General features: G+C 58.6%; 1 protein-coding gene and 1 long non-coding RNA gene across 3 annotated transcripts in view; one reads left to right on the top strand and one right to left on the bottom strand.

Moving 5' to 3' along the window:
• The window catches only part of TECR (trans-2,3-enoyl-CoA reductase), a 25373-nt gene continuing 11516 nt past the window's right edge, over nt 1-13857 (bottom strand). The window contains exons 2-13 of one of the 2 annotated variants that reach the window (XM_036302782.1): nt 3045-3095; nt 2338-2389; nt 1954-1998; nt 1759-1862; nt 1566-1681; nt 1378-1483; nt 1150-1222; nt 1017-1060; nt 882-939; nt 715-803; nt 350-395; nt 1-268 (exon numbers count right to left, since the gene is read on the bottom strand). In XM_036302782.1, the coding sequence (XP_036158675.1) occupies nt 141-268; nt 350-395; nt 715-803; nt 882-939; nt 1017-1060; nt 1150-1222; nt 1378-1483; nt 1566-1681; nt 1759-1862; nt 1954-1998; nt 2338-2389; nt 3045-3095 (912 nt within the window). In that variant the 3' untranslated portion in view covers nt 1-140. The remainder of the gene's footprint in view (nt 269-349; nt 396-714; nt 804-881; nt 940-1016; nt 1061-1149; nt 1223-1377; nt 1484-1565; nt 1682-1758; nt 1863-1953; nt 1999-2337; nt 2390-3044; nt 3096-13857) is intronic. The other variant, XM_036302783.1, reaches the window with a different exon arrangement.
• The window catches only part of LOC118652708, a 25300-nt gene continuing 16337 nt past the window's right edge, over nt 4895-13857 (top strand). Inside the window, exons 1-2 of the long non-coding RNA XR_004966681.1 lie at nt 4895-5403; nt 11947-12091. This is a non-coding gene — a long non-coding RNA (uncharacterized LOC118652708). The remainder of the gene's footprint in view (nt 5404-11946; nt 12092-13857) is intronic.

The raw sequence follows: 13857 nt of genomic DNA on the forward strand, positions 1-13857 counted from the left end.
TCCGAGTGCAGCCGGGCAGGCAGATTTTATTCCAGGTGCTGGAGAGCAGTGTACCCCATTCCTCCCCGAGGAGGACACGGTGGGGTACGAGAGCCCGGCTCCCGAGAGCCTGACTGTAGTTGCTGGTGGAGGCAGGCGACTCAGAGCAGGAAGGGGACGATGGGCATGCGCAGGGGTGGGTAGTCTCGGAACTCCTTCAGGTAGCTGCGGTGCTTGCCCTTGGCCCAAATGGTCATTTGGATGAAGCCCACCAGAGAGAAGAGGGCCACTGCAGAGCAGAGCAGGAGGTTAGGGAGGGTGCATGGCACCGAGTGGGGCAGGGCCCAGCTGAGGGGGGAAGTGGGCTCACCTGGGAGACACTGTGTCATGATGGCAAAGCCTATCCAGGATCCCACCTGTGGGCACAGGGTGGAGATGAGGGCAGGCCAGCTATTGGGGGTGGGGGGCGGGGGCCCACATGCCCCTCAGCCCTTAACAGCCACAAGCCCAGCCTTACACAACTCCCAACCCCCCGGGGCCACAGTCTGCATCTCCAGATGCTCTCAGGTTCAAACTGCAAAAGCAACTGCTGAGCCAGGCAACCTGATTCTTCCCCACTCCCCACCTCGTAAATGTTGGTGAGCCCCAGGGCCGAGACCTCTATTTCCAGGGACTGACCCCTTCACATGGAACCTGAAGTCCCATAAGGGAGAGGGGAGCAGGACAGGCCCTCACCTCATAGGTGTAGTTGGGGCAGGACACCAGTAGGAAGAGCCACGTGAAGGGGTTCTTGGTGGGGTATGGGATCTTCCTGGTCTTGGATCCTGACAGGCAGGATGGGAAGGGTGAGTGAGACCCCCTGGCCCAGCCTGCCCACCCCCTGCCCAGAGGAGACCACTCACCAGCTGGCCGCAGATCCCGCAGGGCCATGTGAATGGAGAAGTTGCCCAGCTGGCAGATCTGTCAGAGGAGCAGGGTCAGCCCAGAGCCCCCCAGACTCCCTCCACCCCATCACACACACCAGCCTGCCTGCTTACCACAAAGATGGCCAGTGCCAGTTTAACCTGCTGAGCTCCGTAGGCTGCAAAGAAAGCCAGAGGGGAGGCCGATGAGAGGAGCCTGGTGGGGGATGGGGGCTCACAGGAGGAGCAGGGTCCCAAAGCCACTTACTGGGGGGCGTGTAGAGAGGGTGGTTGATGTAATAGGCCATCCACGCAGCGAAGCCCCAGTAGTAGGTGCAATTCTGAAAGGGAGCAGGGCCAGGATGGGGCCTGGCCCAGTGGAGGGCGGGGTCCGGGGGGTGGGGGTCCACCCTAAAGGGTGTGGGCAGAGAGAGCTGGGTCCTGCGAGGGCGGGGCTAGGGTGGGTGGGCCTGGGACACCAGGCCCGGGGCCTTACCTTGAAGATGTTGCGCAAGGGCATGGTGCCATGGGAGAAGCGGTGTACGAAGAGCGTCTCCAGTAGGCGCTTGACATAGTGGAATGAGTGGCAGATGCAGGCGAGGCTGGGAGGAGAGCTGGCTCAGAGGGGCCAATCCACGGGCCTTTCCCCACCCCCCATCACCCCCTCCACCCTGACCCACTCACTGCACCACCGTGTGCCGGCTGGACGTGAAGTCATATTTGTGGCCATAGATGAAGGGCACCCGGAAATAGAAGAGCAGGTAGATGAAAAGGGGTCCCGCGTACTCCGTCAGGAAGACCTGGGAAGACGGGCAGGTGAGTCACCCCAATGTGGCTGATGGGAGAGGAGGCTGCAGGTAGTAGGGTCAGGACTCACCGTCACCCAGCTGATCTGCGCCCCCAGGTCCCGGAAGTACAGTGTGGCTGTGGTGCCCACAGGCAGCTTTTGCAGAACGTCCTCATCCTTCAGGGACTTGCCCTCTGCAGAGAGGCAGGCCACAGCTCAGGAGCTACCCAGGCCTCCCACTGCCACCGGGGTGCCCAGGGGTGGTCAAGCAACAGCTGTACTCACTGGGGTCCAGGCGGAGGGACTGACGGGCAGGGTACCACTGTGGATCTGCGGGGAGAGCAGGGCGTCACAGCACACAGCCTGGTGCGGCCCAAGGACCCCACAGCTCCTCCAACTGAGAGCAAGGCCCCTGTGGCCTGTGTGGCTCCAGGACACAGCCCGGAAGAGCACTGGCAGAAGCTGGATGTTGTCCTTCCGAAAATCAAGCAAGGGCATTCCTACCAGTGGCCACACGGGGGCGCTGCGACGGGCAAGCCCAGAAAGTCCTGGGCTCCACTATGGGCATCTCTGCAGACCCTGGCGGGAGAGGCTGCCAGGAGGGGTCCCACCCAGAGGCCCCTGCCCAGAGGGGCTGCAGGAGGCAGTGTGGCTGGGCCCTGGACTTACGGCTCTTAGTGAAAAGGTTCTTGATCTCTGCGATGGTGGCATGGGGCTCCACCTGAGGGAAGCACGGGCCGGAGGGAAGTCAGCCCTGGGGGGAGCCAGGACCCCTGATCCAGGATCCCTCCTGCTGAGGTGGGGGTGGATGGGGGCCTGGGTAGCTGCTATGGGAGTGGGGAAGGTTGGGGTCCAAGCCCCAGACCCATATGGCCGAGAGGAGCAGCAAGGGCCTGTCAGAGTGGGGACAGCAGTGGGCCTGAGGGCCCAGATTTACCAGGCAGCCAGGATGCCCCCAGCCAAGCTGGGAGACATTTGAGCAGGAGAAGCTGGGCCTCTCCTCTCCACCCCTACCCACATCTCCCCCAGAGTAAAGACCCACAGTCCAGGCCAGACCTCCCCTAGGAAGGGACAAGCCCCTTGCCCTGGCCTGGTCACAATTCTACCCCCTCCCAGCCCAAAGCCCTGCAGGCTCCACTGAGGCTGCTTCACCTCCTCCTGCACGGTGAGGCCAAGTCCCGGCCACACCCAGCGGCCAGGGCTGCCCGCTCTACCCCGAGCTGGCAGGGACAGGCCCAGGCCTGAGGATAGGACCCCTTGTGCACCTCCCAAGCAGTTTGGAGGAGCACCCCCATCTCCCTTGTGGTCAGGAGCCCCATAAGGAAGAGGCATGGGCCCAGCACCCTGACCCAGTGCAGCCGGCACCGCGGTCCTACCTTGTCCAGGAAACACAGCTTCTCCCGAGTCTTTGCATCCAGAATCTCCACCTCAAAGAAGAGAACGCCCTTTTTAGGTTTCTTGGCCACTTTGGGGGGTGCAGGCCGGGGCAGGCCATTGAGGCCTACGCTAGGGCTGGGGCCCTGGCCCTGGCTGGCCTCCCGGGCCACCAAGCTCACACTCAGGTCCATGCCACCCTGCTCTGCCCACGAGGCCAGTGGCCCAAGCTGCCGGCTGTCAGGCCCCACCACCGACCTCCCCACGCACAGCGCTCTGGGGCAGGCCATGCGATCAAATTCTGCCGCGGCGCTGGAAAGGAGCCCACGCCTGCCCTGGCACTGCCACCTTCTGTGCAGCTGTAACCCGAGTGGCCCTACAGCCATGCCCAGCTAAATATAAAACTTCCCAGACTGAGCCCCCGAGGAGCCATGGCACAGATCGCGGACAGCCCCCCAGGGGCTGGGTCACCCTGAAAGTGAGGTTTTCAAGTGGACATAGCCCCCAAAGAACACTGGTGGGTAGGGAGGTCTCCAGAGGAAGGCATGGAGGTGTCTCCTGGCCCCCATACCCAGAGAGGAGGAGGGTAAGAGGCCAGCCCACACCCCGGCACCCGGCTCAGGCCGGCAGAGATCACTGGGCTTGGAGGAATCCCAGCTATCTGAGAATCCGAGAGCTAGATCATCCATTTCCCCTTCTGAGCTGTGAGAGACACTCGGATTATTTCCCTTGTGCATTTGTGTTCCCAGGGAGGTGACAGATTCCAGAGTTGTTGGTGCAGAGAGCCTCTGAGGGGAAAGGGGAAAGAAACCGGGAAGTTTCCAGAAAGCACCCCAGCCTGGGCTGATGAGGCCTTGGCCCCACCTCCCTGACCTCCCTCTCCACACATTTTCACTAGATCCACCCAGACCATGTTCAAGGTCACCTTCAGGGCAGTCTTCCCATCATGTAAGCCCAACATAGCTGCCTTGCCCAGATCCTGAGATCCCCAAAGCCCAGAGCACACAGCCCACTTCACACACGGTCTCCCTGAACCCCAGACAGTGCAGAGCAGAGGGGTGCTGCTGGGAGGGAAGAAGCTCCAGGAGGGAGGGGAGATCTGACCCACCACCCCACACAGGTCAAAGCAGACACCACGGACATGGAAGAGCAGCACTGAGGCCCGGTGGGCAGGCCGGTCCTGAAAGGCCTACGTGCCAGAGCTCAAACCCAGCAGGGGCAGGTAGGGCTGGGTCTGTCCCCAAGTCGGCCACTGGGAAACACGTGCTGAGGACCCTTCCCACCCCTGGTGGCCCTCAGTCAGTGGCAGCGTGGGGAAGAGGCGCAGGGCTCGAAACCCCATGCAAGGTCCACGCAAGGCTTTCTGAGGGCATGCCACCCACCCAAGGCCCTTGAAAGAAGGGGTTCCCCTCACACACACACACACCGACAGTGAGAGAAGCAGGGGATGTGGTGGACAGCACATGGGACAATCTGGCCCTGCCACAGAATCACTTCTTCTGGGCCTCGGCCTGGGGAGCACATAGCAGGGCTGGGAGGGTCCCATGAGACAACGCACGAGAAGTGCAGCGTGGTGCCTGACAGACGCACAATGTCCCAAAGCCTGTGGAGCTGCCACGAAGGGAAGGACATGGCCTGGGGTGAAATCCCAGCTCCCTGCTGGCCAGCTGGTGGCTGCAGCACCCACCCCATGGACCTGCGGTAGGAGAGGGCCCAGCACCCAAGAAGTCTTGGCCAACCTGCCTTGTTCACACACTAGAGAGAGCTCGGCCAGGCCCTGTGGCCTTGGGCACAGGTTATTGAACCCTCTGAGCCACAGGGGTAACAAGGCCAGACAGAGGGGCCAAAAACAGAAAGCTGGTCTCATCACCTGGAGTACCAGTCCCACCAAGGGGCCTCATGGGAGACGGACGGGGCACACACAAATGTACGGGAAGGGCTAGAACAGCAGGGCCCTGTGCCTGCCCCGTGGCTGCGGGTATATTAATAGTTGCTGGGTCCCAGGCGGGCAGTGCCCACATGCCTTCAGAGCCGGTGTGGTCCACAGGAAGGCAACACCGTGCCTCCGGGGAAAGAGGCCTCTGAGTTCCTGCTGAACCACTCAACAGCTTAAAATACAACCAGCCCGCTCCCTGCCTGCCAGCTGCTGGGGAAGGGCTAAAATTCTACCCTCCCCCAACTGGGCATGAGACCAGGGCCCAGGAGGAGAGGACAGCCGTCGGGGGCCCAACTGGCTGCTGGGAGAGGAAGCTGGGCAGCAGGAGAGGGCGGCCAGGAGAGGGGCGAGACTCCCAGCAGCCGCCACACTGCGCCCAGGCCAGCCCAAGACCAAAGGACAGGAGAGACTGAGCCCTCACAGAGGTAAGCTCAGCCCAAGGGCAGTACGAGGGGCCCGACCCACCAGGGTGGGGGCTGCTCCAGCTCAGGCCACCCGACAGGATCAGTCCTCATTTCCCATTTCCTGGCCCCAAATCCTGGGGCCCAGAGGCCATCTTTACCCCAAGAGAGGTCTGAAAGGCCCTGGGGGGGGGGGGGGGGGGATGTCCGAGGACCTCTCTGTACTGTTTTTGCATCTCCTTGTGTCTCTATAATTATTTCAAAATAAAAAGTTATGCTAGTTGGGGGAAAAGTTTTACCAAGTGAAAGAAGCCAGACACAAAGGGGTCACTTTGTATATGAAATGTCCCTAACTGTTAAATCCCAAAGGCAAAAAGCAGAATGGTAGTTGCCAGGGGCTGGGGGAGTGAGGAAGGGGAGCATCAGCTAATGGGGACCTGGTCTCCTTTCGAGGAGATGGCAAGTTGTGGAACTAGAAGAGGTCGGTGGTTGTACAACATTGTGAATGTACTAAGTGCCGCTAAACTTTTCACTTTTAAATGGGTGTTGTGTTATGTGAATTTCACCTCAATTAAGTTTTTAGGTGGGAAGGCTAACAAGTCCCAATTACCCATCAAAACAAAGGTCTCTGGGCAGGGAGCAGCAGAGGTTCCTCACCCCCTCCCCCACCCACACTGACGGCCTAAAGGTGGGGGCCCTGTCATGTGCTTCCCAGTCTTCAGTCCCTGAGCTCACCCCCCCAACTGCAACCCTCCCCACCTCAGCGCCACCCCTACCCCCTGCTCTGTGCCCAAGCATGCCTCCCATGCCCTATGCTTCAGAAACACAAGTACCACATGCCTGCCCAGCCCTGAGGCCAGAGTGGGATAGGGGCCCAGGGTAGGACCCAAGCCTGAGGTCAAAGAGCACAGGCAACTGCTGAGCACAGAAAAGACAGCAGGCCCAGGCCCCATCCTGGGGAGAAGGCGAAGGAGTGGTGGGCCCTACTGAGGAACACAGGGGCAGCCCTTCCTGCCCCACAGAGGGAAGGGGCTGGGAAAGGGCAACATGTTCTACTCTATGGATGGATGAAGTGAGGCCTGTGAGGAGGTCACTGGCTCAAGGTCCATCAGTGGCTGTAGGCAGGGAGTGTGGCCCCATGGCCTACAATGGACAGAGGACAAGGGCAGGGCAGGCACCCTGGCCTGGGGTGCATACGATGACATTCCACTAGCCTGGGAGGCATTCTCACCCAGAGGCCTGAGATTCTGGGGCCCAGCCAACAGCAACTCGTGGCAGCACAAGGTGGCAGAGGGGCGTGGGGGGTGGCGAGGACAAGGGGCAAGACCACAGCCCACCTCGCAGGAGGGGACGAGCAGAAGCCACCCTGTGGTCTTCCCCAACCCAGAGAGGAGCACCCAGAGCCACTGTGGAGCATCAGGGCCCCTGGCCTTCACTGTCTTCGTGGAAATAAAAATGTTACTGATCAAGGTAGCAGTAGTAGAAAGAGGGGAGCGGTTTCTGAGCACCTGCTCCAAGCTAGCGCCAGTGCCCAGAGCTGTCAGGGAGGCAAGGATCCAGGGGTCGGCCCTGTCTGGCGATGACAGAACAAGAGCATAGTTATGCAACCGTAAGAGAGACTCGGGACTTTGCACATGCTGTTCCAGCTGCTTAGAACACTCTCCCCCAGACCCCACAGGGCTCCTCCCCTATCTCCTCAGACCTTCAGACGACTTTGCAGTGAGGAGGCCCTTCCTGGCCATCAGCTTAAAATATCAACCCCCAGACATTTACCATCTACCTCCCACTGGGCTGTCAGTTGTTTCCCAGCACCCGGAACATACCCCAGCATGGAGCTGTGCTCTGCAAACACCCGTGTAAGGCTCCTAAGCAACGACTCACCTACTTCCTGGCTGTGAGGCCCTGAAGTTACCTGTTTCCTCATCTACAAAGTAGGCTGCCCCCACCTGCCATCTCAAAGGGTTACTGCAAGATTTACAGAGATAATAACCACCAAAAAAAGTACATAAATACAGCCAGCCTAGAATTAAGTTTTATAAAGGATAAATATAATGCAGACCAATACTAGTGAAATAGCACTGCCAACTGCCCAGGGAGCCAGGCCTCTTGTCCCCAAATCCTGACCACGGACATCAAAGGGCCCATCTACAGGACATCAACGTCAGGGGGTTGGTGCGATGATGCTTCATCCAGCTGCTGACAGTGAGCACAACCCTAACAATAGTAAGACTCGGGTTGGGACGAGAGGTGGGGCCTCTGCCGCAGTCCCTACTAGGGTATTACTACAGTTCACCAGCGCTGGAGGCTGCCACATCTCTGCTGCCCCCTTGTGGCAGCAGCTCCATCCCACAGTCCCACATCCTGGAAGGGTGCTCGCAGCAGCTTTGCTCCACAGTCCCCTGGTCCCAACTCCGCGTCCCAATTCCAGTACAGGATGGGACCAGGAAGGGACCAAGAGAGCGAGCCCTAACCCCAGCTCTGCCACCTACCAGCAAAGAGGCTTCTTCATTCATTCCTGCACCCCTCCTTCCCATGACTGGGAGCTGCAGTGAACAAAACCAAGCCCCTGCCTCTAGGGGACCTGCATTACAGTCTGTGTGCTGGGGGGCGGCAAGCAGGGGGTAGGGGCAGGCAATAGTGGCATGATTTGTGTCACCCAGGGTTGCGAAGTAAAACAGAATGGGAAGGCTGGGGCATCAGGAGTGGGGAGGGTGGCCATTTTAGGCAGAGTGATCAGAGAAGGCCTCCCTCAGGGTGGGCGTCTGAGCCAAGGCCAGGAGGAAATGAGGGAACACACCATGCACACATCTCGGGGGGAAGTATTCCAAGCAGAGGGAACGGCAAGTGCAATGGTGCCAGGCGCGTTTGTGGAGCAGGAAGAAGGCTACGCGGCCGGAGCAGAGGGAGTGAGGGGAGAGTGGGAGGACATGAAGACGGGGAGTAAAAGGGGCAGCTCCTACAGAGCCTTGTGAACCCGAGAGGATTCTCGCTTTTACTGAGTGAGGCAGGAGCCTGGAGGGTTCATGAGAAGAAGAGGAGCATAACCTGACTCAGGTGTTCACAGGTGCCACCTGGGAATTGGGAGACCAGGATGGAGGTGAGGATGGGGGTGCGAAGTGGGAAATGCGGACAGACTATGAAGGTGGAGGAAACAGGATCTGCTGATCATTTGCTGGCATGTGGAGATGAGAGGAGAGAGAAACCTGAGGTTTCTGTCTGAGCCCCACGAGCGGGAAGAGCAAGTAGGAGGCCGGTGGGAGGAGCCCAGGCAGGAAGAGCTGTTTGTGATGCTGCTCCGCTCTGCAGGAGCCACCAGGCAAACACAACACACAGGGCCCAGCACCAGTGCCCAGGTCACGGAGCCAGGAGCCTGTGCTTCGCCATCTTTACAAGCACAGCCAGCCTGGTGCTTCCCAGGCTCCTCCCACCAGTAAACCAGACTCCATGGCCTCAAGGGCCTTGGACGAGGGACTGGAAGAGGCCAAAAAGTCAGCATGGATTTAACACCTCCCACCTTTACAGCAGGAACTGCTGTGTGTCCTAAGAAGGGAATGTCTGGTGGCTATGAATGAGGACAATTGGTCCGGAATGGCAAGTTTCCCAGCCCCCTCTCCTCATCCTCCCTCGTCCCTACGGTGGCCAAGGGAGCAGGAGCCATGAGGAAGCCAAGTTCCAAAGGGTGCAGAGTGCACCCAAGTCATGCAAATGCCTGAGCCCAGACCAGCAACCACACACAGTGTTCTGGGGCTGCACCTCCAGCCAGGACATGCTCTACAGTGGCCCACACACAGGTGGCACAGGGCAGCACACCCAGCCTCCAGCAGGCTCTCTGGGATGCCACAGGGGATTGTCTGCCAGGAAAAGGCCCTTAAACTGGGCTGTGGCATGCTGGGCAGCCTAGCAGCACCCAGCCAGTACCTGCAGAGGACTGTGTGCTCTGGTGGGCAACATCTTCTCCCCAAGCTGGGGCACAAGAGGCCTGCTGTGGTGCAAACCCTGCTCAGAGCAGCCTAGGACTCCAGGCAAAAATGAAAATGACCCAGCAGGTCCTTCAGCCGGCCGGCCCAGGCACTCAGCTCCCACAGCCACCACAGGGCACAGCAGGATGGCGGCCTGGCCCATCTCGGCTACCTAACCAACTTCACCAATGCGAGGCTTGAGCGCACTTGCCACACTCAGCAGCTCAGCACTCTAGGTTCGCTTTCCCTTACACTTTCCAAAATATCGAAGTCACACTGCTCCTGCCAGAGCAGCTGAAAAGACCTTGGGCTCAGCTGCCAGGATGCCAGCACAGGCCACACCTGCTCAGCCAGAAATACCTCCTTCCCCAGTGGCCTCGCCTTGTGACCCCATTTCTCGGAGGAGCCCAGGGCAGCCGAAGAGCCCGGGGCAGCAGAGGTGGGGGTGGAATGTCATCATCCCAGACCGGGAAAGGACAGAGAGAAGCTGATCACTCTTCCCAGGCACCCACCCAGCCAGCTCCCAGACCCTGCGCCCACTGGCCAGATGAGGGGTCACAAAGTCTGGATGCCATGTCCCTAGGCTGTGGGACCCAGGGCCAGGAGAAGCTGGCAACGTATCTGGTAGCAACTAGCCTCAGAGGATGTTTTTCAGGTGCTCGGGTGCCCCCAGGTTGGTCACTGAGACCACAGAAGGCCCAAGATGAAAGGGGCGCTGGACTAACACAACGGGGGACTCTGGGTCTCAGGCCTGGATCTGACTGGCTGCTCGCCAGCACCCACAGCCCACGCACCTCTCTGGGTGACTACAGGCTGTACCTGTTCCATTTGGAAATGCCACCACGAGTAACATGTATCAGATGCTGACCTCGTTCCTAGGACTCAGCTAAGACTTTCATCTGCATAACTCACCTAGCCTCACCTCGGCCTGTGACCCCTGCTGGGTGGCTCACATAACAGGGTTCAAAAACAAGGGGGCTCTTGCCCTAGCCCAGTGGTCGGCAAACTGCAGCTCGGCAAACCACAGCTCGCGAGCCACATGTGGCTCTTTGGCCCCTTGAGTGTGGTTCTTCCACAAAATACCGGCTCTTCCACAAAATACCAACTTCTGCACATGGGTCATGAAGTTTCAGTCGCACCGTACGTGCACGCCCGCATGTGGTATTTTGTGGAAGAGCCACACTCAAGGGGCTAAAGAGCCGCATGTGGCTCACAAGCCGCGGTTTGCCAACCACGGCCCTAGCCGGTTTGGCTCGGTGGATAGAGCATCGGCCTGTGGACTGAAGGGTCCCAGGTTCAATTCCGGTCAAGGGCACATGCCCGGGTTGCGGGCTCCATCCCCAGTGGAGAGCGTGCAGGAGGCAGCCGACCAATGATTCTCTCTCATCATTTATGTTTCTACCTCTCTGAAATCAATAAAAATATATTTTAAAAAAGAAAAACAAGGGGGCCCTTGCCCAAGACATGTAGCCAGGAAGTACCAGAGCCAACACCGACCCAGACTGCTGGCTCACAGCCCCTGTCACTATGATGCAATACAGCCTCCACTCTGAAAAGCAGAACTAAATGCTAACAGAAAAAGACAGGGAAGCCCTGGATCAGATTATCTGGAAGGCACCCTCCTCCCTGCTGCCACTCCAACTTCAGGACACCAGTCTGGAAGGTCTGGACTCTGCAAAAGATGCCACCTACAGAAGGAGTGCCCTGCAGGGGAGCCCAAGGACTGAGCTTACTCCTCCCTGGCCTCAGCCGCCCTTGGCCCCAGAAGTCAGGCCTTATGGAGGGCAAAAGGCTTGTCAACTCCTGACACCACACAGAGGGTCCCAGGCAGGCTCAGCAGCCGTCTAAACCCTTCCCGCACGTTTTCCTGTCACAGGCTAAGGCCATCAACAGGCCCAGAAAAGCAGTGCCACAGGCGAGCCAACACTGAGCGAGAGGCAGTGCTGCAAGGCCAGAGTCTGCCCAAGCTTCCCCGCCTGAGTCTTGGCTTCTCCATCTGGTCAATGGGAATGTTCGTAAAAGGACCTAACACAGAAGCCCTGCCCAGTGGTCCTAAACCCTGCCTGCTTGTGAGACAGCCTGGATAAGGGAATCGGGATCTCTGATGGGGCCCGGAATCCACAGCTTCGGAAGTTCCCAGGTGACAGATTGAGGCGACCCCTCAACCTGGGTTGCCTTCCTCAAACCCCTGCCCTCTGGAAGAAGCCCAAAACTCTTACCACAGCAGAGGCAGCCCTCCCAGACCCTTGCAGTGGGGCCTCAGCCAACCCCTGAGGTCGCTCTCCCGCCAACCCACCCCCTTCACTGCCCCCTCCCGTGGGTTTGAGCACACAGCCTCCACCACCACCACTGGCTCCCTTTTAGGTTGGCAGTCACACCATTTCACCGAGGAGGAGGCCGAAGCTCAGAAGCACAGGTCGTCGCTCAAGGGCACACAGGCACAAGCTCCAGGAGCAGGACCCCATCTGTCTCTGCTCCTCAGGAACTGAATACTCTTCCTCCAGGGCTGTCCCAGGCCCATCCCCCAGAGATGACCCAGGTCTGCACCCCTGTACCCCATAGCCAGTCTGAGGTTGGTGACCACCTGTCTCTCCGTATCTCTGGGCAGGAAGGCACTGTTGGATCAGAAGACTGGAAGAGGCCGGAGATGCTGACCCCTGTGGACACAGGCTGACCAGAGCGGCAGGAGGAGCTCATCCAGGCCGGCCCCCAACCTGTGCGCCCAGCTCTCCCAGCCCCAGTGCAGCAAGCAGGTTAGTCCACCCCGGGGAGCTCAGCTTGCAGAACAGCCGGTCTGGAGTCCACACTGCCAGCCGTACACAGGCGGCGGCAGCTGGTGCTTCCTGCACACTTACAGTGTGCCAGACACGGAGACACGTCCTCCACGTGAATTACCTCCTTTACTATTAGCCCCCTTTGGCAGATGAGGAGACAATCTTATTCATTTCCTGCATAAATACTGCTGAGCACCTACTACAAGCCAAGCAGGCACTGTTAAGGGCTCTAGGGATTCTGGGGTGGAAGAAGACAGAAAACCTTGCCCATTGCAGAGCTGACATTTTAGTCTGGGAATGGAGACAGTTACACATAACATATCAGAGGATTAGAGGCCCAGTGCACAAAATTCGTACATGAGTAGGGTCCCTAGTGGCTGCCAGCTACAGGCCAGGGCCTTCCTTCATTCTGCGCTGCCCCCTGGTGGCCAGTGCACGTCATAACGAGTGATCGAACTCCCGGTGGGTCAAACTCCCAAGGGGACACTTTGTATATTAGGCTTTTTTATATATATAGAAGATGACATGTACCATAGGAAAAGGGGACAGGAGAGGCAGTAAAGCGGTGTTCAGTTTTACATATAGTTAAGAAAGGCCTCCCTAAAGGGACATTGAGCCAAGCAGTGAAGGAAAGAGCAGTTCAGAGATCTGCATGGAGGCAGAGGAATGGCCTGTGCAGCATGCTTGGTGCATTCAAGCAACAGAGCAGAGACCCCTGTGGCTGGAGGGAGGGAACAAGGGTGGGACTGGGAGGAGATGAGGGCAGGGTGCTGACCAGGGGTGCAGGGTCTCATAGGTTGGGTAAGGACTTTGGCTTCTACTCCGAGTGAGGTGGGGGCTATAGAGAGTTCTGGGCAGAGCAGGAACATGACCTGACTTGGGTTCTTAAAGGAGCAGTAAAGAAACATGGTGGCAGTAGGCTATTGGAATAATTCTATCACGAATAAAGGATGGCTTAGACCCGTGGTCAGCAAACCACGGCGCGCGAGCCACATGCGGCTCTTTGGCCCCTTGAGTGTGGCTCTTCCACAAAATACCACGTGCGGGCGCGCGCGTACAGTGCAACTGAAACTTCGTGGCCCATGCGCAGAAGTCGGTATTTTGTGGAAGAGCTGGTATTTTGTGGAAGAGCCACACTCAAGGGGCCAAAGAGCTGCATGTGGCTCGCGAGCCGCAGTTTGCCAAGCTGCAGTTTGCCAACCACTGGCTTAGACCAAGGGGTCAGCAAACCATGGCCCACAGGCCAATTCCGGTCCCCTATCTGCCTCTTTGTGTACAAGCTAAGAATGGTTGGAAAAAATCAAAGGAAACCTACTTCAAGAAATTCAGATGTCAGTATCCACAAAGTTGTATTGGCCATGCTCCTTGGTTGACGTATTGTCTAGGGCTGCTTTCGCTACAATGACTAACCCATTAGGTAGGCACCCCTCCCCTGTTTTTCTGAAAGTAAAGACTTGGGACCCAGTTCTAGGACTGGCAATAGGACCTGGTCCCCAGGGACTGGCATCACTCATTTTCTCACCCCCATGTAGGTCCCCAAGAGGCAAGTGGCATGGCAGGTGTTACCAGGTTAGGGTGGGAGATCCGGGCCCCACCTTCCAGTCTGGCCACAGCTCTCCTGGCTGCCCATCTCCTGGGACCCTACCTGGCCCAAAGGAGCTCGAACCTAGGCTATGAAATCTCAGTATGTAAGAGTGAGCCACTGGGCTCAGCCCGAGGGCGGCTGAGTGGTTGTGGCTGCCTCC

The sequence above is a fragment of the Myotis myotis genome, unplaced genomic scaffold (assembly GCF_014108235.1).
Source record: "Myotis myotis isolate mMyoMyo1 unplaced genomic scaffold, mMyoMyo1.p scaffold_m19_p_33, whole genome shotgun sequence".
NCBI classification, from domain to species: Eukaryota; Metazoa; Chordata; class Mammalia; order Chiroptera; family Vespertilionidae; genus Myotis; species Myotis myotis.